The sequence below is a fragment of the Corticium candelabrum genome, chromosome 18, assembly GCF_963422355.1.
Source record: "Corticium candelabrum chromosome 18, ooCorCand1.1, whole genome shotgun sequence".
Classification (NCBI taxonomy): Eukaryota; Metazoa; Porifera; class Homoscleromorpha; order Homosclerophorida; family Plakinidae; genus Corticium; species Corticium candelabrum.
Genome location: NC_085102.1, coordinates 3,913,793 through 3,941,292, shown reverse-complemented (window position 1 = coordinate 3,941,292; position 27,500 = coordinate 3,913,793). Strand labels below are relative to the sequence as shown.

Here is a 27,500-nt window from a genome sequence, read left to right as displayed (position 1 = left end):
TTCAGAAGGTCGATACAGTGATGCACTTCAGGCTTTGGGTTCACGAGGTTGTGCCTCTCATGACAGCAGTGAAGCTTTAGAAGAGTTGGCAAATCGACATCCAGTTCACGATCTTCCTGCTTGGCTAGAGGAAGTCCCACCTTCACTAGTTGTGGACTCTCAGGAGGTTATTTCTGCATTGGAAGCATTTCCCAATGGCTCAAGTCCCGGTTATTCTCATCTTCGAGCACAACACTTAATTGATGCTATACGAGGTTGCAATGTTCCAGAAGCGCAGTCCTGTTTAGAAAACCTAACACGATTGATGTGTCTCTTGTTGTCTGGAAGACTTGATCGCAACATTTCTCCCTTCCTGTCTGGTGCCCCTTTGACTGCTCTCCAAAAGAAGGCTGGCGGCATTCGGCCCATTGCTGTTGGGGAAGTGTTGCGTCGTTTGGCTAGCCGTCTTTGCTGTTCTGCTATAAAACCTCGCTTACCGGACGTCTTCTTACCATATGGTCAGGTAGGTGTTGGAATACGAGGAGGTTTAGAGGCAAGTGTTCATTCTCTAAGGTCATACATTGAAGAGAACAGTGCTAGACATGACCTGTGCTGTTTCAAACTGGACATGAAGAATGCGTTCAATGAATGCCATCGCAATTCATTCCTGAAGAGACTTGGCAGTGAATTTCCTGAATTGGTAGCTTGGGTACAGTGGTGCTATCACTGTGCTGCTGAGTTGCGCTTTGGCTATCATCACCTTACATCTACAGCAGGAGTCCAACAAGGCGATCCACTGGGACCACTGCTGTTCTCCTTAGTCGTCCTAGAACTAATGGATGAAGTTGGAGAAGTGCCTGGCTTAGACCTAAATTTGTGGTACCTTGATGATGGTACTTTTGCTGGCACACGGAAATCTGTCTCAAAGTTAATAAACTTCATCATAGAGAAAGGTCCTTCCCTGGGCCTTCATGTCAATTTATCAAAGTGTGAAGTGTTTTGGCCTTCAGGAGATCGAACACATCCAGAATTTCCACCAGAAGTACACCGGTTGTCAGATGGAATGGAATTGCTTGGTTCTCCTGTGTTTGGTTCATCGGATTTCTTCACTAATTGTTTCAAGAAGCGAGTCGATCAAGTAGCAAATACCCAATCTCATCTCTCTGATCTTGAAAATCCACAAGTGGAACTTCAGTTGTTGAGAAGTTGCCTGTCCATATGTAAAATCAACCATTTGCTACGATCTGTGAGACCTGGGGTTGCTACGAGCACATTGTCTATTTTCGATGAAGGGTTACGCCGATCTCTCAGCCGTATCACAAGATCTTCAATTTCTGACTTTGCATGGTCACAAGCAGTATTGCCAATTGGAAAAGGAGGTATGGGTATCCGGGAGGCCTTATCTACTTCACCTTCCGCTTTTCTTGGCAGCTGTAACTCAAATCGAAAGTTAGTTAATTGCTTACTGAAACGTAACCATCCTTCTCTTCTCACTTTGATCAAACCCTTGCCTGGAGAAGACGAAGCACGAGGAATCGTGCATAACCTACTTTCAAGAAAGGATTCACCTTCATTAGATTTGGTGACAGCTACACAACATCAGATTCAAATTCAACTAGATGACATCTCATTTTCCAACCTACTCAATTCAGTGAGTCTCAGAGATAGGGCTCGCTTGAAGACATTATCATCTCCTCATACTGGTGCATGGTTGCGGGCAACTCCAAACCGTAACTTAGGCCTCACCATGTCACCCCATGAGTTTGTTGTAGCAGCAAGATACTGGTTGGGTCTACCTGTGTTTCCGTTCCCACCAAACAGCATCAGATGTATATGTGGTCATCCACTTGACCCATATGGAGATCATCTTGTTGGGTGTGGTCATGGTCCACATCGTCTGAATCGACATAATGCTTTATGTGAGTCTATTTGGCAATCACTCCTCATTGATTCCAAACAAGTTGTGAAAGAACAGAGAAGCTCGGGTCAATCCAAATGCCGCCCAGGTGATGTCTTCCATCCGAATTTCTTGAATGGACGGCCTGGATATTTTGACATCACTGTAAGAAACACGTTGCAACCATCTTACATTGCTCGAGTTGCTGAAACATCAGGAGTTGTTGCAGAAGCAGCAGAAATGGGCAAGGATGATCGTCACCATGCAAGAGTATCTTTGACTGGTGGTACATTTTATCCGTTGGTAGTTGAAACACTTGGCCTTTGGTCACCAGACAGTCTAGAGACTTTGAAGTCTATATCCTCAAAAGTATGTGCTGTGTTAGCTGTTCCCTTCTGGAAGGCTTTAAAGAATTTGCTAGAGCAGCTTTCTGTTAGATTATGGATTTATAACGCTAGAATGATATCTAGCCGCATACTTGCGGAAGTAGCTGAAGTCCTTAGTTGGGACTTCCCTGTATGTGAGTAGGTGTGTAAGAAATAAATAAATATATATATATATGTACACACAAGGACACAATTCAAAAGGCAAGATGGCAGTGGGACCTTTCTCCTCATGGGGGAGACAACTGGCTGGACACTCAAGCCTAGACCTTACTTTGCTACAACAAATTTCTATGTAATGAAACTTTGTTGTTGTGGGGCTAATTTTAATATAAAGTTGTAATAGGATATTAATCATATTAAAATTATTAATAATACATGAAATTGTAATAAGATATTAAAATCAATCCCACAACAACGAAGTTTCATTACATAGAAATTTATTGTTCTTTACTTAGTGCCATCCATACATGTACAGTGACCATGTGTCCGTTAATATCCTTGTTCCATGATGAATGTGGAACTTTAATCTATGTTCACCTTGCTATCACTCATTAATTAATTAATTAATTAAGTGTTTGGCAGCATTGTTGCATTTGCCAGATGTTTAGCTATTGACAGATACACTAGTATAGACACGATGCCAGCTGAAAGTATGAATTGAAAGAGGCCATTATTGCTTTGTTGCACTCGATAGGGCTGTGGTTGTCTCAGCGATATGATGCATGAACTTGTGACGTGTGATGTGGACAGCTGCCCAGTGTGCAAACATTGAGAAAGGATTGTTTGTAAGTCACCATTGCAGAACGCAACTCCTGATGATGACCACTGACCGCGTCTCATTCCTAATAAGCATAGGCGACGGGACGTCTAAGCGAGTCAGATGGTACCATTTATTTATTTATTTATTTATTAGAAGGTACACACTGATCATGAGCTAGATATATAGCTGTCTAGGCTATAGACACTGCTAAATATATTCGTACCTGATTGACTTCTTAGCTTGAGACGTCCGAAAATCACGTGAAGACAACTGACTCAGTTCCATCTCATCAAACTCTAATGCACACTAGCACTCTAACCATTTTACTAAGTTTTAGTTAGGAATAAAAGTTAGATCTAGACATCGGCAGACTGCCGTATGTGCTGGCACAGATATCGGGCAACAAATTTGTGGGGCATGTGCCCCCATAGTCCTTATAGTTCTGTCACCTATGATGAGTAGTGCATTGTGATAGCAGTTTTGGTTGTACAGCATTGTAGAAAAGTGTGTGTATGTGTGTGTGTGTGTGTGTGTGTGTGTGTGTGTGTGTGTGTGTGTGTGTGTGTGTGTGTGTGTGTGTGTGTGTGTGTAGGTGGGTTATATATTCCTTGACTTTAGAGAGTGACTACAAGAGATTCGAATGCCACTGGCTAGAATGAACCACACAGATATTGCAAAAGATTTGTTGTGTTTGCAGCGATTCATTGTAAGGCCACATTAACTTGATTTGTTGTTTTGCCGCCAACTGTAGGCTGTTTTACGGTCAGTTGATTGGCTTATAAAAAAGAAAGAGAACCGCCTATGTAATTTGCTTGACACAAGTCGTAGCAGCTGTAGATGTAGAGTAAATGTTCTGCAGCAAGTCGCCAAACGAAGCTTTCATTTACACTTGACTATCTTGCGCAACACTAAAATTTCCCTACCCTGTTTGCTAGTGACACTTGGCCAAGCAAACGCAGACGAAGCCATATGCTTGAGAAATACGCTTGTGTCACCTAAGCCACGTGACTTAATGATGCAAATTTCTTGTTGGCAACAAGATTATTGCTCAGTCGGGCCTGTGAAACAACAAATCAAGTTGACGTGGCCTAATGCAGCTTCACTATAATAACAGTTTTGTCTTTCCTTGTTTATCAAATTTTGTTTGCCTTTGTGGGCTGCCTATCTGTTTTATTTGTTCCATAGACAATGAAAGCTCGGATAGTGGAAATGAGATGTGGGAAGTCGATTGGAGGGAAACAGTCAAACAAATCAAGTCATCTGATGGTGTTAGACAAGAGCTTATCAAAATGAGGGACAGAATGGAAGCATCACGTCTTCTCAATTCCCGACTGCAAGTCGATAATAGGGAGAATTTCGATCCAGAGGCTGTTGATGAAGGAACAAAGCAGTGCAAGAGAGAATTGGGTCTGTGTGACTCTGACGATGCAAGGGAGGATCGGCCGACAAAGACGGAAGGCAGAGAAATTTTTTGTCATTTACTGCCACACATGATGGATGTGACCATTCATGAGAGAGACGAAAAGGTCAACACATGGCAGTGGGATCTGATCTATCAAGTCTCAATGAGTGCATCTGATAGGCCAACTGACACCAACAGTGTCATCTGCACAAGATGGCAGAGCCAAAAGGCTCGCTACCACAACCGAAAGGCTTGCTACCACAGAAATAAGGACAGTCGAAAGCGGAACAATGTCTCTAATACAACGAGTAAAAGCAAGAAGCCGAAAAAAGGGTGACCTTAAAGAGTGGTGTGACGAGTACCGTACTGGTGTTTTGCTACACTGAATTACAGGTTTTAGAGTTTTAACTGCAGCTTTAGCGTAATAATAAATTAATTAAGGATTTTATGATGAGACATGAGGTTAGCATTTCACAGCTTGTTTTATGAATAATGGTGTACTTGTAGGTTGGGATTATATTGACAAATGCAGTTACATGATAGCCTCTTTACTATTAATAGGCTTGCTATATGGGATGCACTATAACTGATCCTTATACATGTAGCATAGGGAGGAATGTATGTGTAGACTACAACATTTGGCATTGGGAGGTCACAGTACAACGTTGATTATCCAGACTTTTCAGATATCCAGACTCTTGGGTGGAAGCTAAACAGTCTGGAGGATCAAACCTAATTGAAATTGTAAGCACACTTCCAGGGATGCTCAAGTTTGAAATGGTTGGCGCTGCAGTTGCAGCACCAAAACGTACTTGGCCCTGCCCATAGTTTGACTCAATGTGACGCTGGACCCACGCATACTGGTAAAGTATGTATGTATGACTATGATTAATTAAAAAAAGGATGTTTGACAGCCGCTGTCTGCATCTGAGGACCGGTGTCACCAGACCTACTTTGATTGGCCAGCAGTCAACCGTTCTTGGCTGTGACATATTGATATACCTGCGCATGATAATCCGTAATGGGCATGTCAAAGCATTGCTACTATTATTACAGTCTTGGCACTGCTCTGGCGCTATAAAATCGGCTTAGTGGTACATGCAGCGCCATAGTGCCAGATGGGCACCCTTGCTTTCTTAAGCAAGGAATTATGCATTCAATAATTATATAATGGCACCCCTCCACACACACACACACACACACACACACACACACACACACACACACACACACACACACACACACACACACACACACACACGTGTCTAGATAATGGCTGAAAACTAGCAATGCTCTCTGTTGTGCTGTGAATTACAATTTCCATAATCTAATATGTTGCCATGATATCAGACATATGCATGAATGATGCTTTGTGGACAACACAAAAAGCGCGTGACTTTGGGCAGACAGACCTAGGCTACAAGTATAGGTTATCGTATCTATACGGCTTTTACAAGCACAAGGGGAGGGGTTCATCACCTGAGGGCTCTGAGTGCTGGTAAGAACAAGCCGTATCCAAGCTAAGCATATAATAAGTACTGTAATTTATACGGTGGTCACGTGATGTGTATAGTGGTAATATGTGAAAGTGTTATATTAACAGAAGTAACCTTTCCACACTTGCTGTACAATACATCATATACACCATCTAAACACACACTCGTGACTGACTACTCGTCACGTGACCATTGTAGAAACAGAAATATCAGCAAATTGTTTTCAAAAAGTGACGGTGTACTATAGTACTATACATTTCACTCGAGTTTGATTATGAGACAATGTCAACTATGGATGGATTTTCATCTTTTACGGTGGATAAACCACTAAAAATATTGTAGTACAGTTGGTCCTCTGGTTTTTGTAGTTTACATGAATACAGTGGGATGTCACTTATCCGAACACCAGTTAACTGTGAGGGACAACCTGTGCCTTGGACTCATTCTAGCTTTGCGTGCACAAAACAGTAATGCGCATGAGGATCAGACAGACGGGTGTAGTTCTCATCCTTGATATGGCAATGTTGAACCCCAAATGCCATAGACAAAGAAGCTGAAATGAGTTGTTTGTTGTATTTGCCTCTTGGTGTGGTAAAAAGTGCTCTAGAGGTCTAAAGTACGTACAGTAGCAACATCGAGCCTCAGATTCCTAGACCTTTGTATACTATACACAGTTACGAACGGGTCAGAGAACAAAATTGTTTGGATAAATGACTAGTGACATCCTACTGTATATCAGAAACAAGGGGTGGGACAGTGAGGTGCTTAAATAATGAGACAAGGCTACACTTTCATCTCGTTTGTCAATAGTGTTTTCATTGAACACCGTCATGAATTTTGTTCAATAAAAGTTGAGGGTCTGACGATGCGATTTCTTGCCACGAGAGAAATCCGTCTCTATCGATGTCATGATTCTCGATGATGCCGTCGACTACTTTTTCTATTTCTGACTCTAGCATCATGTGACCGGCCAACATGTCCTTGTGCTTCGATTCAGGTGTCTCGTGATAATCACTGAATGCAGCTATTAGTTCAATTCCATCCAATCGGTTGTTGCTGTCAAAGTCGTGAAGCTTGAAAAAGTAGTAAATGGCTGTGGAAGGAACGAGAGACTTGTGTGACACAGAAACAATATGTATGAGAGATAGTTTTGTTCACATGCAGTCGAGACAAGATATGCACAGAACAGACCTTGAGTATCTTCAATGTTTTCTAAAGCATCAAAATTTGGTACGGAGGCGACCTTTCTCAGATGTTCCTTGATGTGTCTGATGAAGACAGTAACATGAATGTGTGTGTGTGTGTGTGTGTGTGTGTGTGTGTGTGTGTGTGTGTGTGTGTGTGTGTGTGTGTGTGTGTGTGTGTGTGTGTGGTGTGTGTGTGTGTGTGTGTGTGTGTGTGTGTGTGTGTGTGTGTGTGTGTGTGTGTATGTGTGTGTGTCATAAATTAAAATGACTTTATGATTTACCTCATGCCTTGGCCATCGAAATCTACTTTATCTCGTATATGCTCAAACAAGTGTCTAAGAAATGAGATGACAACAATCTAACCTAATGCCATTAATCTCTACCTAATTTTCTACAAAATTTGCTAACTCGCTGTCCTGTTTGTGAGCTTCATGAAACGACTCTTGCTCTATATCATTACCAGGATGTCCAAGCGAAGCAAAAAGAAACGAGAAAACATATATGATCGACGAAAACCAAACAATGTTCATGTCAGCCACTCGCTCTAGCTCCACATACGGGCTCTTTATGTCTAAGCAGATGTTGTTTGATATTCAATCAAACAGGTACAAACAGGCATATGTGCTTCGTATGGCTTTAATTAATTAACTTACTTAGCTAGTTAGGTTATTAGCATGCCTGCGGTCATATTCATGTTCACGTGCTTTTGTGTCAGGCGGAAGATGGATCTTGCAGGTGCCCATGGTTCAACCGTACGCTCAGAAAGAAAGATTATTCCGTATGCAAGCCTTATTATAGGTAAGTTTGCGGGGAGCGACTCCAGTGGTCTATCCCCCCAACCGCTGCAGTGTACAGACTATACGTAACACCGACTGCCGGCTGCTCCTTCCACCAGGCTCTAGAAGCGGGACGCTACTGCCCCTACGAATTTGTCTCAACTCCTGTTGGCAACGCCGCCGGCAAGGGAGGTGAACAGTATTACCTCCGGCTGGGTGCTCCCGCTCCCCCTCGCCCTAGACCCCCATCGGAACAGTTTACAAAGTAGGTGGAGTAGTACGAGAAGTTGTAGTCACAAGACGTCACCTGAAAAACCAGGTTGGGGCATACTGGAGTTGCGCCAGGCCCTGCAGGATTGTGATTTGTCTAGATGAGGTTTGCATGTAGGGAGGTATTGATTCTGATGTAGTGTCAATTTACTTTTCTTGGGTATTTGTAGTGCTCTTCACTTTTGACAAATATCCCATTCTGGTACATATATATATATATATATATATATATATATATATATATATATATATATATATATATATATATATATATATATATAGACTACTGCGATTGACAAATGGTATCTAGCATTCACTCATTTGCACGGGTCAAGGTATTTGCTAACAGCTGCTCTGTGCACTAGACATGGATCCAGTAGCACATGGTTTATGCAAAGCAGTCACTTTTTACATAGGCGTACAGTAGGAAGAATGGTGGCAATGGGCGCTATGCCCCCATAGCTATATAGCTTTTGCTCAGTGGGGGCAACATCAGAAACAGCTGCTATAAGCCTTGACTCTGATCATGCTCTTGGGTAGTCTCAGACCTTAACCCTGACTGACCTCAGGGCGTGGTTATGGTCTGACTAAGTGAGACTAGTGCCTCAGCACCTTTATTGATTCCTGTACGATTCCCAGGTTTCCCTGATAACGGAATGGACTTATCCGGGATAGTTCTGTTGATTACCACTAGAACTGTGACTGAGATGCTACTTGCTTTTCCTATATGGCCACACAATGTTCTCAGAGGTTGACTTACTCTTGAGACTGTATGTCACAATATACTACAACGACCACTGCTGAGAGATGTTTTCTGCACTTCGTTGTGTAATTAAACTTATCCTCATTCTACTCAGACTGAAAAAGTGAATAACATCTTGTTACTGCAACCACATCACGAATTTTGTGATGAGCTTGATATATGCCACAAACACTATGCACGTAGGGGTGAGTATTTTGAAATTTTTAAGTCTGCTGCAAAATTAGTGTGAGGTGAAAAAATGAAATTCAGACCAGGCCATGGTAGTGGGTGGAGTCATAGAGGCATGTCATCTGTGCCCCATGGTCTGCTTGCTCTTCCTATGCCTTTGTAATTTGTAGAATGTCGGTAATTTAATTATTATATCCTATGATATGATTATGTTTGCTAAACGTAAACAAACAAGTGTGGATGGTTCAATACTGTACCAAATTGAGTGTGCCATGACTAGCTCACCATTGCAGAAAATTGTAACACAGTGTGAGTTAGTCATGCACACTCAATGTGGTACAGTATTGAACCATCTACACTTGTTTGTTTACTTTTTGTTGGTTTGTGTAGCCATTCCTACTAAAACACATTTATTAATGTTTTTGTATCTTGTGATATGATTTTGTTTGCATCTGTCCAATCTGTATGACAAAACAAGTTTAATTAATCTGTATCAGGTATGTATAAGCAAGTGATTTTTATGTGGACATTTCATTGCTGTCTACGATGCTTATGCAGTGTTTTCACTGGCTGATTGCCAAATAGCCAAATACTACAAACAAATGTCACTGGCTATAAAATGGTACTTCGTCCTCGCCAATTTTCCTAGCAGTTTCAGTGCACCGTGTATGCCTTTCTCTGTATCTTGCAAGCATAGTCGCTACTAAGTGCGCTAAGAAGAGCAATTAACGTAACTCATTGCAGCAATAAGGATTATTGCGCATGCTCCATGTTCTGCACATGGCTGGCCCACTCTCTTTGCAGCTTCCGCAAGGGTTGATCTTAAAATGAGGCTCTGAAGAAGACAGTGCGGAAGTAAAGTGGAAGGAGACTGATGGTGGAAACCACAACAATGGATGATGACAATGATGACCTCAATGATGCTGAACATTGAAATGCCAGTACTTCAAGACTTTGATGTTGACAGGGTGTTTAAACTTTTGGTATAAAGAGCCAAGAAGGCTATGGCCCCCTTGAAGTCTGGTTTGTGGACTTAGTCTTGCCAAAGTCACATTTCTATGAAAATGGCACGTCAGATTAATTTGTGACAATTGACAAATGCTGCCTGTCTGCCCGACCAAGCTAAACTTGAATTAACTGTTGTCTTTTAGCTTGCTAGCTGCTTAATTAATGTTTGTGTGCAATTATTTCTTGGCTCTGTGCTTGGCTACAAACAAACAAATTTCTCTAGCCAAGTGGCTGCTAATCGACAATTTCCAGCGAAAATGCTGCAAGTTTATGGGGTTTCTTGACCACTTATGGTGGTTACCTTCTTGCGTTACTTAATTTAATAACATTAATTGCATGACAACAAGTTTGATATAGTTAAAATTGTTTTGCTTGGTGTGATTGCAGATGCAAGTGCTAGAGATTTTGCAGCTGCATTTTGGCGTACATTAGTACCATTAGGCGATCGGGTTCTCTTGACGACAAAGGTAGAGTCTCTCTTTGGTGGATCTAATCACTGTTTGGTAACTGCGAGTGTACGGAGTGCGTTTGACCTCTACCTCCAAGCCGCAGCGTTTCCACCCGGATCCGAGATTCTTGTGACTGCGATCAATATACCACAGATGATTCAACTGATTCGTCACCACAAATTAATTGCAGTTCCGGTCGACATTGACATTCAAACGCTTGCTCCTCTCGATGACTTAGAGTCGCTGGTGACTTCAAAGACGGTGGCCATCTTGGTCGCTCACATATTTGGCCATTGGATTGATATATCAGCAGTAGTAGATACTGCTAAGAAGTATGGACTGGTTGTGTTGGAAGACTGTGCTCAATCGTTTGTTGGGCTGGAGGAGCGTGGTCATCCATCTGCTGTTGTGTCGTTTTTCTCATTTGGTGCTATTAAGAAATGCACGGGATTTGGTGGTGCCGTGGGCGTGGTTCGAGATACGGACATTCTGAAAAAAATGAGAGAAATTCAGTCAAGCTATCCCGTTCTCAGTAGACGGTCGTTTCTGTTTCGTATCATACGTTACTCGTTTGTCGCTCTGTTTATGAATTATCCATCATTCCACACGGGCGGTCGTCACGTGGCAAATTTCTTTGGTTTCGATCACAAAGAGTACGTTGTTGGTATTCTTCGTACTTTTCCTGCAAATTTTCCGGAGGTTCTACGGTATCAACCACCGGTTGCTTTGCTGGCGACGATGGTTCGTCAATTGACAAATATTGATAAGAAAGGAATGCAGCGAAATATTGAGAGATGTCAATACGTAGAGGAGAGACTGCCAGAGACAATTCAAATGCCAGGATCGAAAGCAAACGTGAAGGCTTATTGGCTCTTTCCAATTATTGTGGTAGGCGATTTTTAAAAATTGATTAAAATATTGTTGTAATTAATAATTTATTTATTATTAATATGTTGTGGGTGCATTGCATGGGCATGTCTGTAGTAGCATCTAGAGATACAATTGTGTGTGAGAAATGTCAAAAGTGTTGTTACGTTATGCACCAATTGTTGCTATTGTACTTTACCAGTCCCAAAGTTTGTGATGGTTAGTGCCAAATTTTTGTATGACCGGACATATGATGTGTACCATGTTATACAAATTGTATAAGGTTTTCTGCTAACTGAGTAAATATCAATCATGTGTGTGTGTCAAGTGTGTGTGTGTGTGTGTGTGTGTGTGTGTGTGTGTGTGTGCACGCATGTGTGTATGTGTAATTTGTCATATTCTATAATGAACTAATCGTTGCAGAGAGATCCTGATGCTTACATCAAGCAGTTGAATTTCCTTGGAGTAGACGCATATCGAGGTGCCACTCAACTGACGTACGTTGAACCAAGACCGGGCAGCGTCCACGGCTCGACCGACCGAGACAGCAAGTTGGATGCAAAAAAGGTGTTGGGAGTGCATGAGGAAAAGGCATCAAATGTGTTGGGTATGGCAGGATCGCTGACCGGCGACGTTCAAGGCTCTCAGAGCAAGGACACTGTAGTTGAGCCAGATCCGTTGGACACCTTGTTATCAGACTGGATTGGTTATGTTCAATCAGCTGAAGGCTATCCGCATAAAGCTCGGTATCTTATCGAGCACGTTGTCTACTTGCCGGTGCACAAACTGGTGCCGATCGATCAACTGCAGAAGATATGTGATGCATTGGTAGATGCCGCTAAGGCGATTGATGGAACAAAGTGTGACGTGTCATCAAAGTTGTAGTCGACTGAATTTAGATTTGGTGGAGATTACAAGAGAGTATGTGCTTTATATGTAGAGTGTGAAGCAGGCTTGGTTTATTGACAGTACCATTGAAGATGCTTTGAGTGTGTCATGAAATTGAGAATATTTATGATGGATCTATGGATTGTTGTGAGATGATGTATATTGCAGGTGATTGTTTAATTTAGCAATCTGGTGCGCATGAGTGGTGTGTGTGTGTGTGTGTGTGTGTGTGTGCGCGCGCGCGCGCACGCACACGCATGTTTGTTTGTTTGTTTGTGCTGTTTGTTTATGTTTGTGTTTGTGTTGTATTTTGTGTTTGTGTTTGCGTCTGCACCATGTGTGGCAATATATTTCCCCTGATACAAATCAACAAATACATTTAGTCCTTCCTGTCACCTAACGACATGCGCACCACGTGACCGAAAGTCATCTGCGCGCATGACACACTTCCAACTTCCTGCTGTCTGATGGGCCTCACAGCCTCTTCTCAATTCCGAAATGCTCTCAGTCGTGGCGACGAGAAAAAAGCCCTCGAAGTCTGGAATCAGGCCGGCAAGGACTTTCAACAATCAGTGAAACCCAACAATTCATACGGAAGCAGCCATGAGGACCACACTCCCTTTCTCTACGCAGCCAAATACGGCTCAGAGAACTTCGTCAAATGTTTCATGCAGCAAGGCGCCGACATCAACGTAGCGAACTCACGCGGCCAGACGGCGCTTCACCTTCTCTGCACGCACAGAATCGATGCGTCGAGAAGTCAAGGACAAGAGGACAGCAGGAGACGGAGGCTGCTCGAGTTTGTGTGCAAGGGGGAGAGGAGGGTGGCGAACGGTGTCGTATTCGAGGTGGATGCGAAGGACGAAGTTTGTCGTCGCATTTGCGCATGCTCGTTTAGCTTGGTGTTGCTACGATGCGTTTTCCGTGTTATAGGACGGAGAAAGCGCGTTGCACAAGGCAGCGAGATCCGGTCTGAAGGGTTGTATGGAGGTAGGTGTTGTTGCAGTTCGAGTTTGTGGTTTTTTTCCGCCTCGTTCGACCCTATTGTTCTGATTGCGAGTGTCGGTTGTCACGTTTGGATGTGTGTAGGTGTTGTTGGCTCACGGAGCGTCGGTTTTTGTGGAAAACAAGGCGGGGAAGACGCCGTGCGAGTGTGCAGAGCAGGCGGGGTTGACGGAGATAGCAGAATTTCTTGAGTCGAAAATGGTTTTCTCGGTGAGTTTCGGATGTTCGTCGTTTTTTCTCGTGTGATTGTCTTTCAGTTGTGATGGATTGATTGCTGATGTAGGAGAGTGTTGAGGCGGAGAACGGTCAGAAGGGTACAGATTCGTTTTATGAAGAGGTGAGTGGTGTTTATGTGCGCGCGCGCGCACACACACACACCACACCACACCACACCACATCACACGAACGCACACACACACACCACACCACACCACACGAACACACACCACACCACACCACACCACACGAACACACACACACACACACACACACACACACACACACACACACACCACACACACCACACACACACACACACACACACACACACACACACACACACCACACACACACACCACAAACACACACACACACACACACACACACACACACACACACACACACACACACACACAGTGGCACACCAGCATCGACACTAGGCCTTCCTTTGCTTTTGGTGTCCTTCCCCACTCGAGGTTAGCAACCTGTGGTATCACGTGCTGTGTCTCAAGGAATGTCTAGTAACTCATGTCACGTGACAAACTAGTTTGTTACCTGATCTATTTGCAAATGATGATTGATTGACTGTAAACCACATTTGAATTACTTCCTGATTATTTTCTCTGAAACATGCAGATATCAGTAAACAATCGCCCATGTCACAGGTGTCATTTAGTGTGCTACAACAGCTTGTTTGCTAGACATACCGTATTCCCTCGCATAAAGGCGCGTGCGCTTATAAGTGAACTGAATAAGCGCATGCGCCTATACCTCGAGTACAAGCGCATGCGCTTTTAGGCGAGGGATAATCGTGTTCGGACAGCATCTGTACACGCGACATGCATCGCAAGTCCTATTCCCTTGAATTTAAGCGTCAGCTTCTCGACTCTCTGAAAGTAAACGACGGAAATGTTTCAAAAACAGCAAAGCAGTACGGAGTCCATCGAAAAGTCGTGCAGAGGTGGCATTGTGCGAAGTTCCGCCGAAAGCGATGTTATGCTGCACAGTCGACTGGCTGCAATGTTGGGTGGAGAAGATGTTAGCGAAGAATTATCGCAGTCTAGCGACTCGGAGTCGGACACTAGCACGCGCACTGATAGCGATGAAGAGACACTTTTAGAAACTGATGAAAACGACTAGGACCTGTTCTCACTGTATGTTTACTGATGCATTAGCAAATACAAAAATCAAACAAAAATTTTTATACAAGCGCATGCGCTTATAAATGAATTTTAAAAAGCGTTTTCTTCGGCAAGAAAAAATGCGCTTTCTCACTTATAAGCGCATGCGCCTTTATGTGAGGGAATACGGTATACAGACCAAAGAATATCGTTTGGGCGGTTTGTAGGATGCAAACAGTTCCAGTATTCTCTCTACATCGCAGCGAGTGAAGGTATCTTTGTTAGTTGCATGCAGCGGTTGCTTCTGGAGTAGCTTCAGGCTAACATCAGCCACGTAGAAATTTCATGTGTAGTCGCAATGGCTTTTGATCGATTCCGGGAGCACAATGATAGTTAAAGACAAAAGCGTTCATGTACAGTAGCCTAGTCGCTATTGCCTCATCTTGTAGTCAACGACAAGAGAGGACAGAGTCTGCGTGGTGCCTTGTTGCGCGTAGCCTTGTTGCGCGTAACATATGGCCGTACATGCAGTCTTTACGCTCGTTTTTCTACGCTAACTAAACAGGAAGCAGCATTGTAAAGGCCAGCATGCATAGTTACTGACTGCATTTTATTTTGTGCCTTTCCGTTCTAAGTCCTACTGGGCTTTGGTATGACAGCATACCCTGCTGTAAACTAAAACACACCTCATCTCTTTTTGCAAACATTAGCAATAGGAAACAAACTAACAAAGGGTGGGCTTTCCTAATGACATAATTAGTAAGTTGTCTAATGACATAAAGAGTTACTAGGCAACCCTTCGCTTTACAGAGACAACATCACGTGATACCGCCCTGTTGCTATCCTTGCGTGAAAGACCACCGAAAGCGAAGGAAGGCCTAGTGTCAAGGCTAGTGACTGACACACACACACACACACACACACACACACACACACACACACACACACACACACACACACACACACACACACACACACACACACACACCATATTGAAAAGACTACACAACCATTTTTGTGTATCTAGGAAGTGAGTGGCCTGAGAACTCAGGACGTTCAGGAGGTCAAAGACAATCTTCTAGTTGAGACTTCCGACATGCTTGCCGTAAGACACCTCATCATCAACAACACACATCACATTTCCTTGTCAGTCATTCATCACTTGTGCGTTAGGTCCCATTATTTACAGCCGAAGCACTGCTAAGAAATCACGGTCTCCAGTTTCCTGTTGTTTTGTTTATCGCTTTAGTGTATTGCAATTGTAATTGTTTTAGAGTGGAATAGAGAGGCACTATTGAATGCGTGGATGGAGGATCCGGAAACGACTTGCAAACGAGCGGGAGTCTGTCTTCCGAGTCACGGTGATTAGACATTGCGATAGTAACACAACACATGAGGGTCTACTTTAATTTTTTATTTAGTCATTGCTGAGTTGAGAAAGGAAATTGATTTGCATGGATTATACTCGAAGGTCACGAAGGGCGGTAGCCAAGACGACGACACGGCACAAGTGGTTTTACATTTGTATGCATCGAGTGTCTCTATGTGTACCGTGTGTATTTGCAGTGTGAGATTTGTGAGGTGGATGTCGTGCTTTCTGATTGTCCCGCGTCGCTACCGTGCGGCCACCTATTCTGCTTACAGTGCTGGGAAAGTTATCTGAACATCAAAATTCAGGAGGGCGACGCTCATAACATTCTGTGTCCCGCTCAGCATTGCAACATACTTGTCCCTTTGGTACACGTGTGCTACACATTTTGTATGTCAGTCTGTTGCAATACGCGTCTATCTCTGTCTTGTCTGTCTGTCTGTCTGTCTGTCTGTCTGTATGCTTGTGTGTCCTGACTTTATGACGATTATTTGTTTGTTAAGGAAACTATTGAACGTATCGTATCTAAAGACATGATCCGACGATACTTGCAGTTTGATATCAAGGTAGAGTGAACAGATACGCGTGTTTCGTGTGATTCTATGTGCTCGTTGCTACACGACAGGCTTTCGTGGAGTCGAATCCCAATTTCAAGTGGTGCCCATTTCCCGGCTGCGGGCGAGTCGTTCGCCGTCCGAGTTCCAGCAATCAGGTTGTAGTCAGTGCTGCAGCCTCCTCGTCAATTGAAGAGCAAAGCGGCTCGGACATCCGTAAAGCGGTCAACTGCGGAAACGGTCACTATTTCTGTTGGTACGAATTGCAATACGATTGACAGACGTTGGCGTGCACACGTCTGGTGCTATGATTGTTGTATTTGTTATAGGGGTTGCGGCGACCAGGCACATGACCCTTGCGATTGCGATCATTGGAAGCAGTGGCATGAACGGATAGCAGAAATGAGAATGAAGACAAGTGGTATGTAGATGGTGCATACCTTTCTGTCCTTTTGTCTGTCTGTCTGTCCTTTGGTCTGTTTGTCTGTTTTTTGTCTGTCTGCCTGTCCTTTTGTCTGCCTGTCATTTTGTTTGTCTGTCTGTTTGTCTGTCTGTCTGTTCGTTTGTCTGTCTGTCTTTTCCTGACTGTCCTTTTGTCTGTTTGTCTGTCTGTTGTTTCGTCTGTTTGTTTGTCTGTCTGCTTGTCCTTTGTCTGTCTGTATGTTTGTCTGTATGTTCTTTTATCTGTTTGTCTGTTTCTTTGTCTGTCTGTCTGTCCTTTTACTTGATGTATAGAATTGTGTGCATACCATAGATACAAAATGTTTCTCACTTACACATTGGTAGACATTTTTGGGTTTTGAAAGATTCCTGCTCGGCTATCTGTGTCCAATCAGAAACGGGTTGACCCTTGGCAGGGATCGATCCTCAGATCAACTGCAACCTGCAACAAGGGTAACTATTCTGATTCGGACATTGTCGTCATAGCAGGAATATTGCATACCGAGTGTTGCAGTCTTTGAGGTATTGCAAAGACAAACGCTATAGGAGTGACCCAATCCTAAAGTAGTTGTCAGAGCGCATGAAAATTGTGGGTGCTGCAAGGTAAATGTCAGAAAACAAAAAAGCATGTTACTCCAATGGTGGTACCCCCTTGTACTTAAAATTGAACTAATTTAGTGTTTTTTGTGTTGGTGGTGTTAGGAGAATTTGATGGAGATCAGCAAATGATGTGGTCTGTGTTGTTGTTGTAGTCTCTGATGCTGTTGCCTACTCGGCAGCTGCGACGTTGTGGATTTCGAAGAATGCGAAGCCGTGTCCGAATTCGAAGTGTAAGGTGCCGATTCAGAAGACCGAGGGGTGTAATCACGTGAAGTGTTTTAAGGTGCAGATGTGTGTGTGTGTGTGTGTGTGTGTGTGTGTGTGTGTGTGTGTGTGTGTGTGTGCGTGTGTGTGTGTGTGTGTGTGTTGTGTGTGTGTGTGTGTGTGTGTGTGTGTGTTGTGTGTGTGTGTGTGTGTGTGTGTGTGTGTGTTAGCAGAACGAGTGAAGATTTTGATTGGTTGTGTGTGTGTGTGTGTGTGTGTGTGTGATATGGTAGTGCAAGCACGAGTTCTGTTGGGTATGCCTGGAGGAATGGAAGAAGCACAGCTCGGCGACTGGTGGATACTTCAAGTAAACGATGACAACCATAGTTAGTATGCTGCATGGTTGAATCAATGATACGTATGACTGTGTCAGGTGTAATCGTTATGAGGCCATCAAACGAGTAGAAGAGGAAGGGAAGTTAGTGCTGAACGAGGTGAGCAAGAATGCAATTACGACTGCAATGATGCCTACTATAGTACTTTGCATTCAATTATCCGGGGTTCTGTCATACTGATACATAAAGTCAAATCGTGCACCTTCTGTCATACGTCTTTCTACGATGCTCACTCACGTTTCAGCTGAACACTAAAAGTGAAATTTGAGCTAAACACTCAGCGTTGACACATTTATTGACAGATGGAAGTGTTGCATGGTGGCATGCAGTATGCGTAGCTCACAGCGTATGCTGATTACACCATGTCAAACCAAGGGGTTGAGCAAGGCATTGAAAGCTTTATACGATACTGTATGTACTCTCTGTTTGCGTTCACTGTGTATTTACAAAAATTGCTATAACTCCTGTGTCCTTTGTCGGTAAGCGACGATGTTGGCATCATTCGAAAGTGCAAGAGCCCGGATTTCTTGTAGACGCTAAACATAGCATGTGAATAAGACACACCCAGGAGGATAAGGTTTTTGTATATCAAAGACCATTAGTCTGTTAGAATGTTATGGTTACGATATGATTACAGATAAGTGGTAACGTTAGCAGATGGCTTGTCAATTACTTCATTACTATTAGTTACTCTAGTGCAAAGTTTCATGCGTTCAGCGACACTTGGTCGTGTTTGTCTTAGCTTGGCTGGTCAATGTAACATCACTATCAACTTCCGTCACTTTGTAGTTGTCATCTATCTCATTTGTGATGTTAGAGCTCTCCATGATGTCTTTCCTGCATCTCGTCTTTTTTCTAGAAATTTTCTTTTTTCCACTTGTTTTGCAGGTATTGTAAGTCACAGTAAAACACGTCTGTGTCAGTAACAGTAAATCCGGAGTCACAGTAACCAAGCTATTGATGTCATAATCACTTAGTAGGTCACAGGCAATTAGTTAAGTGTTTCTAGACCAACACAGGTGCTTTGTTCCAGATTTGCAGTGAACGCGAACAGAGAGTATTCCACTCGCAACAGCTTGCGTGCAAACACACCCACGCAAACTTGAAAATGTGCCACCATTTCAAGTGTTACAACAAAGCAGAGCAAGCGAACATCTTAGGGTGCACCATGCTCTATGACATACAGTCTTTATTCCTAGTATAAAGATAAATGTGAATCGCGTTGTTGTCCGCCACGGCACTTTTGCTCCTCGTACTTGACATTTCGAGAAAGCTAACGACAAGTGTGTTAGGTTCCTTAGCTACACATTTACCTTGTAACATCTTGAAATAGCTTGCTGTTGAATGGCAAAGCGCTTTCTCGGTCATTTTCTTGTTGCATGTGACTTGGAAATGAGTGGAAACTGGACCATTATCGCACTATCATTATGGCATAGGAAATTTGGAGCGTAGCCACATAGAGGTGCCAGATACCGCTGACAATGCGGATCGTGCATCTATCATGCATGATAGCTACTGGCCTTGAAGTTCTAGACCCATTTTTGGGTCACGTGCAACAAGGAAAAGATTGAGAAATCGCTTTTGTCGTTCAACAGCAAGCTATTTCAAACTGGTAAATGGTAAATGTGTGGATGAAGGCATGATTTTAAGTTTGCGTGGGTGTGTCTGCGTGCACTGAATTTGTGAGCAGGCACCTCTGCGGAAACGTGGGACACCAAGATTAGTTTTAGTGCAAAGCAAACGTGATAGCTATTTCCAAAGCAACACACACACACACACACACACACACACACACACACACGCGCGCGCGCGCGCGCGCATTACGCTAACTTTAAGACTACACTCAAACCTCCCTAATCCGGACCTCTAAGATCATGACATCTCTCTAGACCAGACAGTTCCAGCTCATATCAGGTTTTAGGACTCCGAGGGTAAGCACTTTTGCATGAAACTCTCCCCCTGTATACACTCAATTCTCAAGCCTGTTTTTTGACTATCATGTGCCAGTGCGTCGGAGAACGCGTATGTAACTGTAGTACAAAGTACACATGTACATTACAGTGTAGTACAAGTGTGTACTGTACTGTACATGTATACTGTAAACAGTATGCAGACCTGGTATAATGACCAAACCTTAAAATGGTTTGGGATTCCAAGGCTATAACTCTCGTTAGCTATCTCTATCTTCCGGACATTTCTATGATTTGAACAGCAGCTGGTCCCATGGCCATAATCCTGTCTAGATTAGGGAGTCTTGAGTGTATATGACATACCATACCAGCATGTTGGTGTGTGTGTGTGTGTGTCTGTGTCTGTGTCTGTGCGTGCATGCACGTGTGCACGTGTGTGTGTGTGTGTGTGTGTGTGTGTGTGTGTGTGTGTGTGTGTGTGTGTCTGTGTCTGTGTCCATGTGTGTGTGTGTGTGTGTCTGTGTGTGTGTGTGTGTGTGTGTGTGTGTGTGTGTGTGTGTGTGTGTGTGTACATCCTTTCCATTTCTCTCTCTCTTTGATTGCTGACATACTATAATAGATCGCTCGTCATCCATTTGTCTCGTTGTGATCCAAGACGCATTTTTAAACTCTCCATACTATGTAACATGCCAATTTGTCGTCGTCAGGCATCTACAGAATACACTAAATTACGGGAAGTCCATCGGTTCAGACATTTCTTCGAACGTTTCGAGAACCACAACAACAGCTACTCTGTAAGTACCATCAACCACACCACATTCTCCATACAGTTACGTAACCCCCTGCATTTGTCCATCCGATAATAGATCGAGGAACGACTGCTGGCAGGAGTTCAAGAGAAATTCCAGCGTCTCGCATCACAAACGCACAGTGCGGCGATCGACGGCGCGACGTTCATCAAGGAATCTGCGGAGGAGCTACTGCGTGCACGGAAGATACTCGGCGGGTCGTACGCTCTCGGCTACTATATGGACGTCGAGGCCGACCGATCGCTCAAAGACAAAGTCGTTGTGTTTGAGTTCATGCAGAATGAGCTGGAGGTTGCGACTGAGCAGCTTTCGCAGATGGTTAACCGGCTGTACTTGAAGACGCCACGTGGACGCATCGTGTCGTCGATGCAGGTTCTACGTCGGAAGCGACTTGAGTTCTTGAACAGTGCCGAACGAGGCTTCATTCCACCCGATTGTCCTGGTCCATGGTCGTCAAGGTGTGTGTGTGTTTGTGTGTGTGTATGTGTGTGTGTGTGTGTGTGTGTGTGTGTGTGTGTGTGTGTGTGTGTGTGTGTGTGTGTGTGTGTGTGTGTTGAGTTTGAATCCCAAGTTACCTACTGACGTCTTCGATTCTCTGGTTAGTAAAGACGATGAGGGAGAAGACGCCGAACTATTGCAGGCGATTGAGGCTTCACTGAGGGACAGTCGTGCGTATCCGCGGTCTCCGTCATCCGGTTGGAGCTTTCGCACGTATTACAATCCTTTCCTTGACTCGGACGAAGAACACGAACGAGCAGCCGAGCATGTGCATGACGGGAGCGACGACGACGATACCCACGCGTATCCAAATCCATTGATTCACTTACGGAACTTGGTCGCGATGATCGAGTCGTGGAACGATGACGTTCACTCGATCGGACCGAAGTGCGTCCGTGACGGATGCAACAATTGTACGATCGTCAACTACAGTTTCATGCACGACGGATTCTGCAGCGAGCGATGCTCGCAGATGGAGACGGACCGAGAGAGGAGACGGCGCCGTCGTAACCGACGTCGGTTTTTATGATTTATTTGTTGCAATAAGTTGGTGTGTGACCTGATTTGTGTAGTGAGCGACCGACATGGTGTTGGGCTGCATGGAGAGAGTGCGAGCCCGCCGCAACTACCTCAACGGAATCACGTCCGATCGAGGAGATCTCGCGATATCGGTAAGATATGGTTGATTGTATGGGCAACGAGTGTGAGTAGAAACGTTTGTGTGTGTATGTTTGGTAGCAAGCGATTTGTCGCAATTGACGGCCGGTCGACTGCAGGACAATAGACAGCAGGGTGGCACTCGACGTCCACCGTCGCAACGTAAACATCGACGTGTGTCGTTTGGTGGGGTCGGAAGTGCAGCAAGCGGGGTGGACATTCAAACATCAGAAAGTAAAATCAGTACGGGCACTGCTGGTGCTCGTGATGGCGACCTCAAGCGATCTATTGGTGTCGCTCACGGTGGTAGGGATAGAGTGAGTCGTGCTGATGATGATGGGAGTTTGCAGGATGGAGCAATGGATTTGGCTCTTGCGATGTCGCATCGTTCAGTTGCAAGGGATTCTCGTATTGGTGGTTTGACGGACGGTAAGTTGGGTCGGACGGAGGAGACGCCATTGAATGTATCCGAGGAGGGTTCTGATGAGCACGACGAGGACTTGGAATTGGCATTGCAACTCTCACTCTTTGGATCGTGTGTTCAAGGTAAGTACAGGTGTGTGTGTGTGTGTGTGTGTGTGTGTGTGTGTGTGTGTGTGTGTGTGTGTGTGTGTGTGTGTTTGTGTGGCTGACTTCATAACCGAACAGTCAATATGTTGCACGACCCTCATTCCTTTAGTTCCCTTCCAATATATTTGTGTGCAAGTTTCATTCAATACGGATTACCTTTACATTAGGTCTCATCTGTGACTGCTAGAGGAACGACTGAGATTTGTTTAGAAGTAAAGTCCAACTTATATATACCTGACATGACAACATTTAGTTTTTGGGCTTAAAATATGATCCATGATACACTAGTCTGCGAAGAACCCAGGAAACACCAAGATCAGAAACAAGCCATAATGACAATGTTTGTCTACAACAAGCAGCCTTCATTGGTTCAGGACTTGGCAGACAAGCTAGCAAGATTGTACATTCACACGTCATGGTCACATGATCTCACAGAAGAAATAACTTATCCGAGCTACGGCATTATGTCCGAGAATGCCTGAGATGCTGCTCTTGTGTATTTCTATTCGGGTGAGTAGCAAGCACAATGAAGGTGTCTGGCACAAAGCTAATGCTGCTATCATCCTGTTAGTCATAAAGTAGGTGGAACAGAGTGTCCTTTATTTCCAGGCCTGTGTGTGTGTGTGTGTGTGTGTGTGTGTGTGTGTGCGCGCGCGCGCGCGCGTGTGTGTGTGTGTGTGTGTGGCTAATAGTAATTACTTTTTCTATCTAGATATCCACGGGAATAATGATCTTATGGTCCAAGACCCAGATTTACAACGTGCAATTCAGTTGTCTCTGGCTGATACTGCAGCTGATCATTCACCGTCGCAGCCTCTTCCAGATGCAGAGACATCTCTTCATAGAGCGACATATGATACATCGCTATAGTGTATATTTCCTTAGACATGGATGTAATGAATTGCCCCTAAGAAAAGAGTATAAATAGAGTTAATAGTAACATTATTTCATATTCAAAAGAATAAACGTAAATACTTTGTACTTGTAGTTGTGATTTTGATATGTCGACACAGTAGCGGTGAACACAACCTAAAATGGTACATACACACAAAGTAGAGAACGTGTGATGGAGATACTTACAAACACGACGCAAGTTCTACTCATCAATACTAAAAAACCAGACAGACTGTCATAAACAACTCGGTTCATTGACTAATCAAATCACGACATAGCAAGCCAAATAGACTAGCCATTAGACCGGATGTCTAATGCTACTAGTTTGTCAGTGTTCAAGTCAGTTAAGTGTTATTGGTAATTTCAGAAGACACACACCACACACACACACACACACACACACACACACACACACACACACACACACACACACACACACACACACCTGCCAATGCTTTGGCTACCTTCAGTTGAGCAACTATTGTACACAGCAGCAGTAAATAGTTGATCCAGCACAGTAAGTGCACATACAAAGTGCACATGCAATACCTAGTGAGCCAAAACCACAGCGAGTGTGAGGCTGGTTTGCTTCATTTTGAAAAGACATTGTAAACACGTCATGCTACAAACCTGCCATCCTGTTTTAGACTGCCATAGTGTGGACAGACAAAATGGCTATCAGACTAATTGAGGATAAGATACAACTCCAGTCGTCGTACCTACCACCATTCAATGCATTGGCACAGCCGTCGAGTAGTGACTGGTTCAATCACACAACAAGGTATCGTGTGTGTGTGTGTGTGTGTGTGTGTGTGTGTGTGTGTGTGTGTGTGTGTGTGTGTGTGTGTGTGTGTGTGTGTGTGTGTGTGTGTGTGTGTGTGTGTGTGTAAGAGTTGGCCAGTCTGATGTGAATTGACATACTCACACAGTAAAGCTCAATTTCATGTGAAACTACATCATCAACATCTCAGTGTTTGAAATACGTTTGTAGTATTAATAAAATATAGTACGACGACTTGTAATGTCAGAGACTCAATCTTGTCTCAATTTCTACGTCACTACATGCATTACCTCCACTGTTTCAAGTAAACAACAAACACACGACAGTCTAAATCGTTTAGAGCTGAAGACAATTGAATTGGTAACTACTTCCTAATGCTTCTGCCTCTGTTCTAGTCCTAAAACTAAATGTTACCTTTTATGATCATATCACGATAGATTGATATCCAGAACATAACAAACTCGGATAATATTTCAGTCGGCTATCTAAGCTAAGTGATTGAAAAAGTGGTTGTCAAGTTGTCATTTAACTGAGTTCATGTGCCGACCAATTATACCAGCAAGGTTGCCATCCTGACGACTAAAGTCACTCAAGTTATGGTGGACTCCCTAAACTCTGAAGTCCCAGGATTTCGTTTACTTGCCACAACAATCAGTATCATTATTTGATATCAATATACATGTATGTAAAAGTTATTAACTCCTTGACTGAAAAATTTTGAGGTTGCCAAGTTGACGACTGCGTCTGTCATAAAATTCAAACACTGAAGCTACCCAACACAACCAGTTAAAACTAAAAATGTTTTAAGACAATTCTAATGTTTACTCTCACATGCCAATGACATTGATATTGATAAATTGCAATACAATGAAATCAGACCCAGTACCTTCCTCTCCCTCACATTACACCCCACCCCACTTACTGTTTACTGACATTATTGAACTTGACAGCCAATGCACCAGACAGACTATGAGAAACGAACCTTGCACTTGACTTCACTTGCACACGGCACGTTCCAATCCTCAGTCACCTTCTCCACATTTGCGTTTCCTGACGTCCGTCGCAGTTTCGAAGACAACGTGATGATTGAGACGTGAGTGTTCTAGCGCAGCACGGAGAGAAGAAGGAACGGCGCAATCCGGAAACGGCCAGCTGACGCACGTGGACGACACGCGCCATGCACGCGCTGATTTCCCGATTGTGTGGCACGACGCGTGACTCCCTGTTCGTAGATTCGCCAGTTTTCCTCCACTTGCAGCTTGTCTGACGAGTGTATACCCTTTTGGAGCCCCTTCTCGTCCACATTGTTGCTCGTTTCGCGTGCCTTTACAACAATAAAAAATTAATACGGATAACTCGTACAGCAGACCTGCCAACCTAGCTGAATCAAAATGCGTAAGTTTTTTTTGCAAGAAAAAAGCGGAAGAACGCGGGAGTCTAACATTTTTGACATGCCTACAATAGCATTAATCTCAATAATTGTATACAGTAATAAGACTTAGTATTAAATAATATATAAATAGTACACTTAAATAAGCAAAGTGCAAGAAATGTAATACACAGAACTTGTGCGTACTACTACCTGTTAGTAAATGTATTAAAGCCTAGACTAAATATAAGAAAGAGGTATGTATCCATTCTCGCTGCTAAATTCTATTGTTTTGTAGCATTGTTTGATCGCTTTTCCAGCAATATACAACTCCTTGGTAGTCTAGGATAGCCAGCCCCTGAGGACCCCCTTTCCTCTTCCGAACAGTTTTGCCTGACCGACTTCTCCTTCTATGTCAATATTGTGACCGAGAGATGTGTGAATGAGCCGGATAGAGAGAGGGGCTGGCACATAAACATATCCGAATATCACATGATCAGTAACTTAGTTAATTAACGGGTACTTGTACATGTATGGTTACACAGAACAGGCACGCCCACCAATGGTCAGAATGCGGGAGTTAATTAAACCTCAAGTCAGCATCCCGGATTAACACACACATTACAAATAACCGTGAGATGACAGACGCTTTGCGGCTTTACTAATAACGCGTGAGACATGTTTTCGTCTTCTTCACTCCTAATCCGAAAAGTGATAATTTAATTATAGAACTCGATTTGATAAGCTTAGCGGCGTTATTTCTTTGTCTAGCTAGTCAAACAGATTGAACGTTCTTCTCTTTCTTCTACTTTAGAAGCCATAACCAGGTCCTTCGTTCATATCAGTATGACCTACAATTTTCGCGGGGTCGTTATCGACAATGGGTCCGGTACGTGCAAGGCAGGATTCGTCGGACAGCACAGTCCCAGTACGATATTTTCGACCGTTGTCGGTCATCCTCGTCAACTTGAACGATGGAGTGAAAGAGGATTGAAAGATACGTACATAGGAAATGAGGTGATAAACAAGCGCGATTTTCTGACTCTCGGCTACCCGGTCGAACGCGGATTTATAACGAACTGGGACACAATGGAAAAAGTGAGTCTCAAATCCGGATACGACTGCATGGCATGCTCGATGTAAATACGTTGCCTGTTCTGTAGGTCTGGCACCACACGTTCTACAACGGATTGCGTGTTGACCCCGAAGAATACTCCGTTCTTCTCTCCGAAGTTCCGCTGAATCCCAAAGAGAATAAAGAAAAAATGGCTCAAATCATGTTCGAAACATTCAAAGTGCCGTCTATTTTCGTCGCTATGCAAGCGGTTCTCGCGATGTACTCGACAGGTTACACGACGGGTGTCGTTCTCGACTCCGGTCATGGTGTTTCTCACACGGTCCCCGTCTTCCACGGTTTCCCTCTCAACCACGCCATCAAGCGTCTCGACGTCGGCGGCCGGGATTTGACGGAGCACCTCATGAAGATGCTCAACGAGCGTGGCGACGCATTCATGACCGAATCAACAAGAAAAGACGCGATAAAAATAAAGGAAACGCTAACCTACGTTGCGCTCCACTTCACAACCGAAATGGATAATTCACTAAACGATCCATCACTAGAAAAACAGTACGAACTGCCAGACGGACAAGTAAGACTTCAACTCAACCCAGTACTTTCGTCGCGCGTCCTTTATTCATGTGCTCGACCATGTGGTGGCGTTACTAAGTGGTCCAGCACATGAACGCGAGGAGAGGACTACAGGCTTGCTTTCCACCTTTTTGAAATTCAATTTCTTTTCCTTTTGTAG

The 27,500-nt window shown here is 43.8% G+C and overlaps 6 protein-coding genes across 6 annotated transcripts in view; 5 read left to right on the top strand and 1 right to left on the bottom strand.

The window, feature by feature from the left end:
* LOC134194239 (uncharacterized) overlaps positions 1–2,428 on the top strand; it is a 3,396-nt gene extending 968 nt beyond the window's left edge. Inside the window, exon 1 of the mRNA XM_062663161.1 lies at positions 1–2,428. This exon is cut by the window's left edge and continues 968 nt beyond it. Within this exon, the coding sequence (XP_062519145.1) occupies positions 1–2,404 (2,404 nt within the window). The 3' untranslated portion in view covers positions 2,405–2,428.
* LOC134194007 (uncharacterized) overlaps positions 1–4,993 on the top strand; it is an 8,446-nt gene extending 3,453 nt beyond the window's left edge. The window contains exon 3 of the mRNA XM_062662899.1: positions 4,208–4,993. Coding sequence (XP_062518883.1) covers positions 4,208–4,761 — 554 coding nt within the window. The 3' untranslated portion in view covers positions 4,762–4,993. The remainder of the gene's footprint in view (positions 1–4,207) is intronic.
* Positions 4,994–6,023: 1,030 nt separating this feature from the next.
* Positions 6,024–7,662, bottom strand: LOC134194079 (multiple coagulation factor deficiency protein 2 homolog). Its single transcript, XM_062662981.1, has 4 exons — positions 7,516–7,662; positions 7,389–7,442; positions 7,112–7,188; positions 6,024–7,013 (listed from the first exon to the last, which is right to left on the bottom strand). The coding sequence occupies exons 1-4, from the start codon at positions 7,635–7,637 to the stop codon at positions 6,736–6,738; spliced, it is 531 nt and encodes a 176-aa protein (XP_062518965.1). The 5' UTR covers positions 7,638–7,662; the 3' UTR covers positions 6,024–6,735.
* A 129-nt stretch (positions 7,663–7,791) lies between these two features.
* Positions 7,792–12,468, top strand: LOC134193992 (uncharacterized). The gene is made up of 3 exons (XM_062662875.1): positions 7,792–7,905; positions 10,480–11,429; positions 11,832–12,468. The coding sequence occupies exons 1-3, from the start codon at positions 7,800–7,802 to the stop codon at positions 12,291–12,293; spliced, it is 1,518 nt and encodes a 505-aa protein (XP_062518859.1). The 5' UTR covers positions 7,792–7,799; the 3' UTR covers positions 12,294–12,468.
* Positions 12,469–12,744: 276 nt separating this feature from the next.
* LOC134193626 (ankyrin repeat and IBR domain-containing protein 1-like) lies at positions 12,745–23,635 on the top strand. Its single transcript, XM_062662465.1, has 21 exons — positions 12,745–13,162; positions 13,230–13,286; positions 13,386–13,511; positions 13,585–13,638; positions 15,669–15,746; positions 15,815–15,854; positions 15,916–16,002; positions 16,063–16,151; positions 16,208–16,378; positions 16,514–16,576; positions 16,636–16,820; positions 16,894–16,985; positions 17,758–17,888; positions 18,103–18,176; positions 18,243–18,303; positions 20,822–20,908; positions 20,981–21,381; positions 21,527–21,936; positions 21,994–22,092; positions 22,160–22,624; positions 23,361–23,635. The coding sequence occupies exons 1-21, from the start codon at positions 12,764–12,766 to the stop codon at positions 23,516–23,518; spliced, it is 3,327 nt and encodes a 1,108-aa protein (XP_062518449.1). The 5' UTR covers positions 12,745–12,763; the 3' UTR covers positions 23,519–23,635.
* Positions 23,636–26,526: 2,891 nt separating this feature from the next.
* Positions 26,527–27,500, top strand: part of LOC134193634 (actin, clone 302-like) — a 1,533-nt gene continuing 559 nt past the window's right edge. The window contains exons 1-2 of the mRNA XM_062662473.1: positions 26,527–26,790; positions 26,856–27,341. Coding sequence (XP_062518457.1) covers positions 26,539–26,790; positions 26,856–27,341 — 738 coding nt within the window. The 5' untranslated portion in view covers positions 26,527–26,538. The remainder of the gene's footprint in view (positions 26,791–26,855; positions 27,342–27,500) is intronic.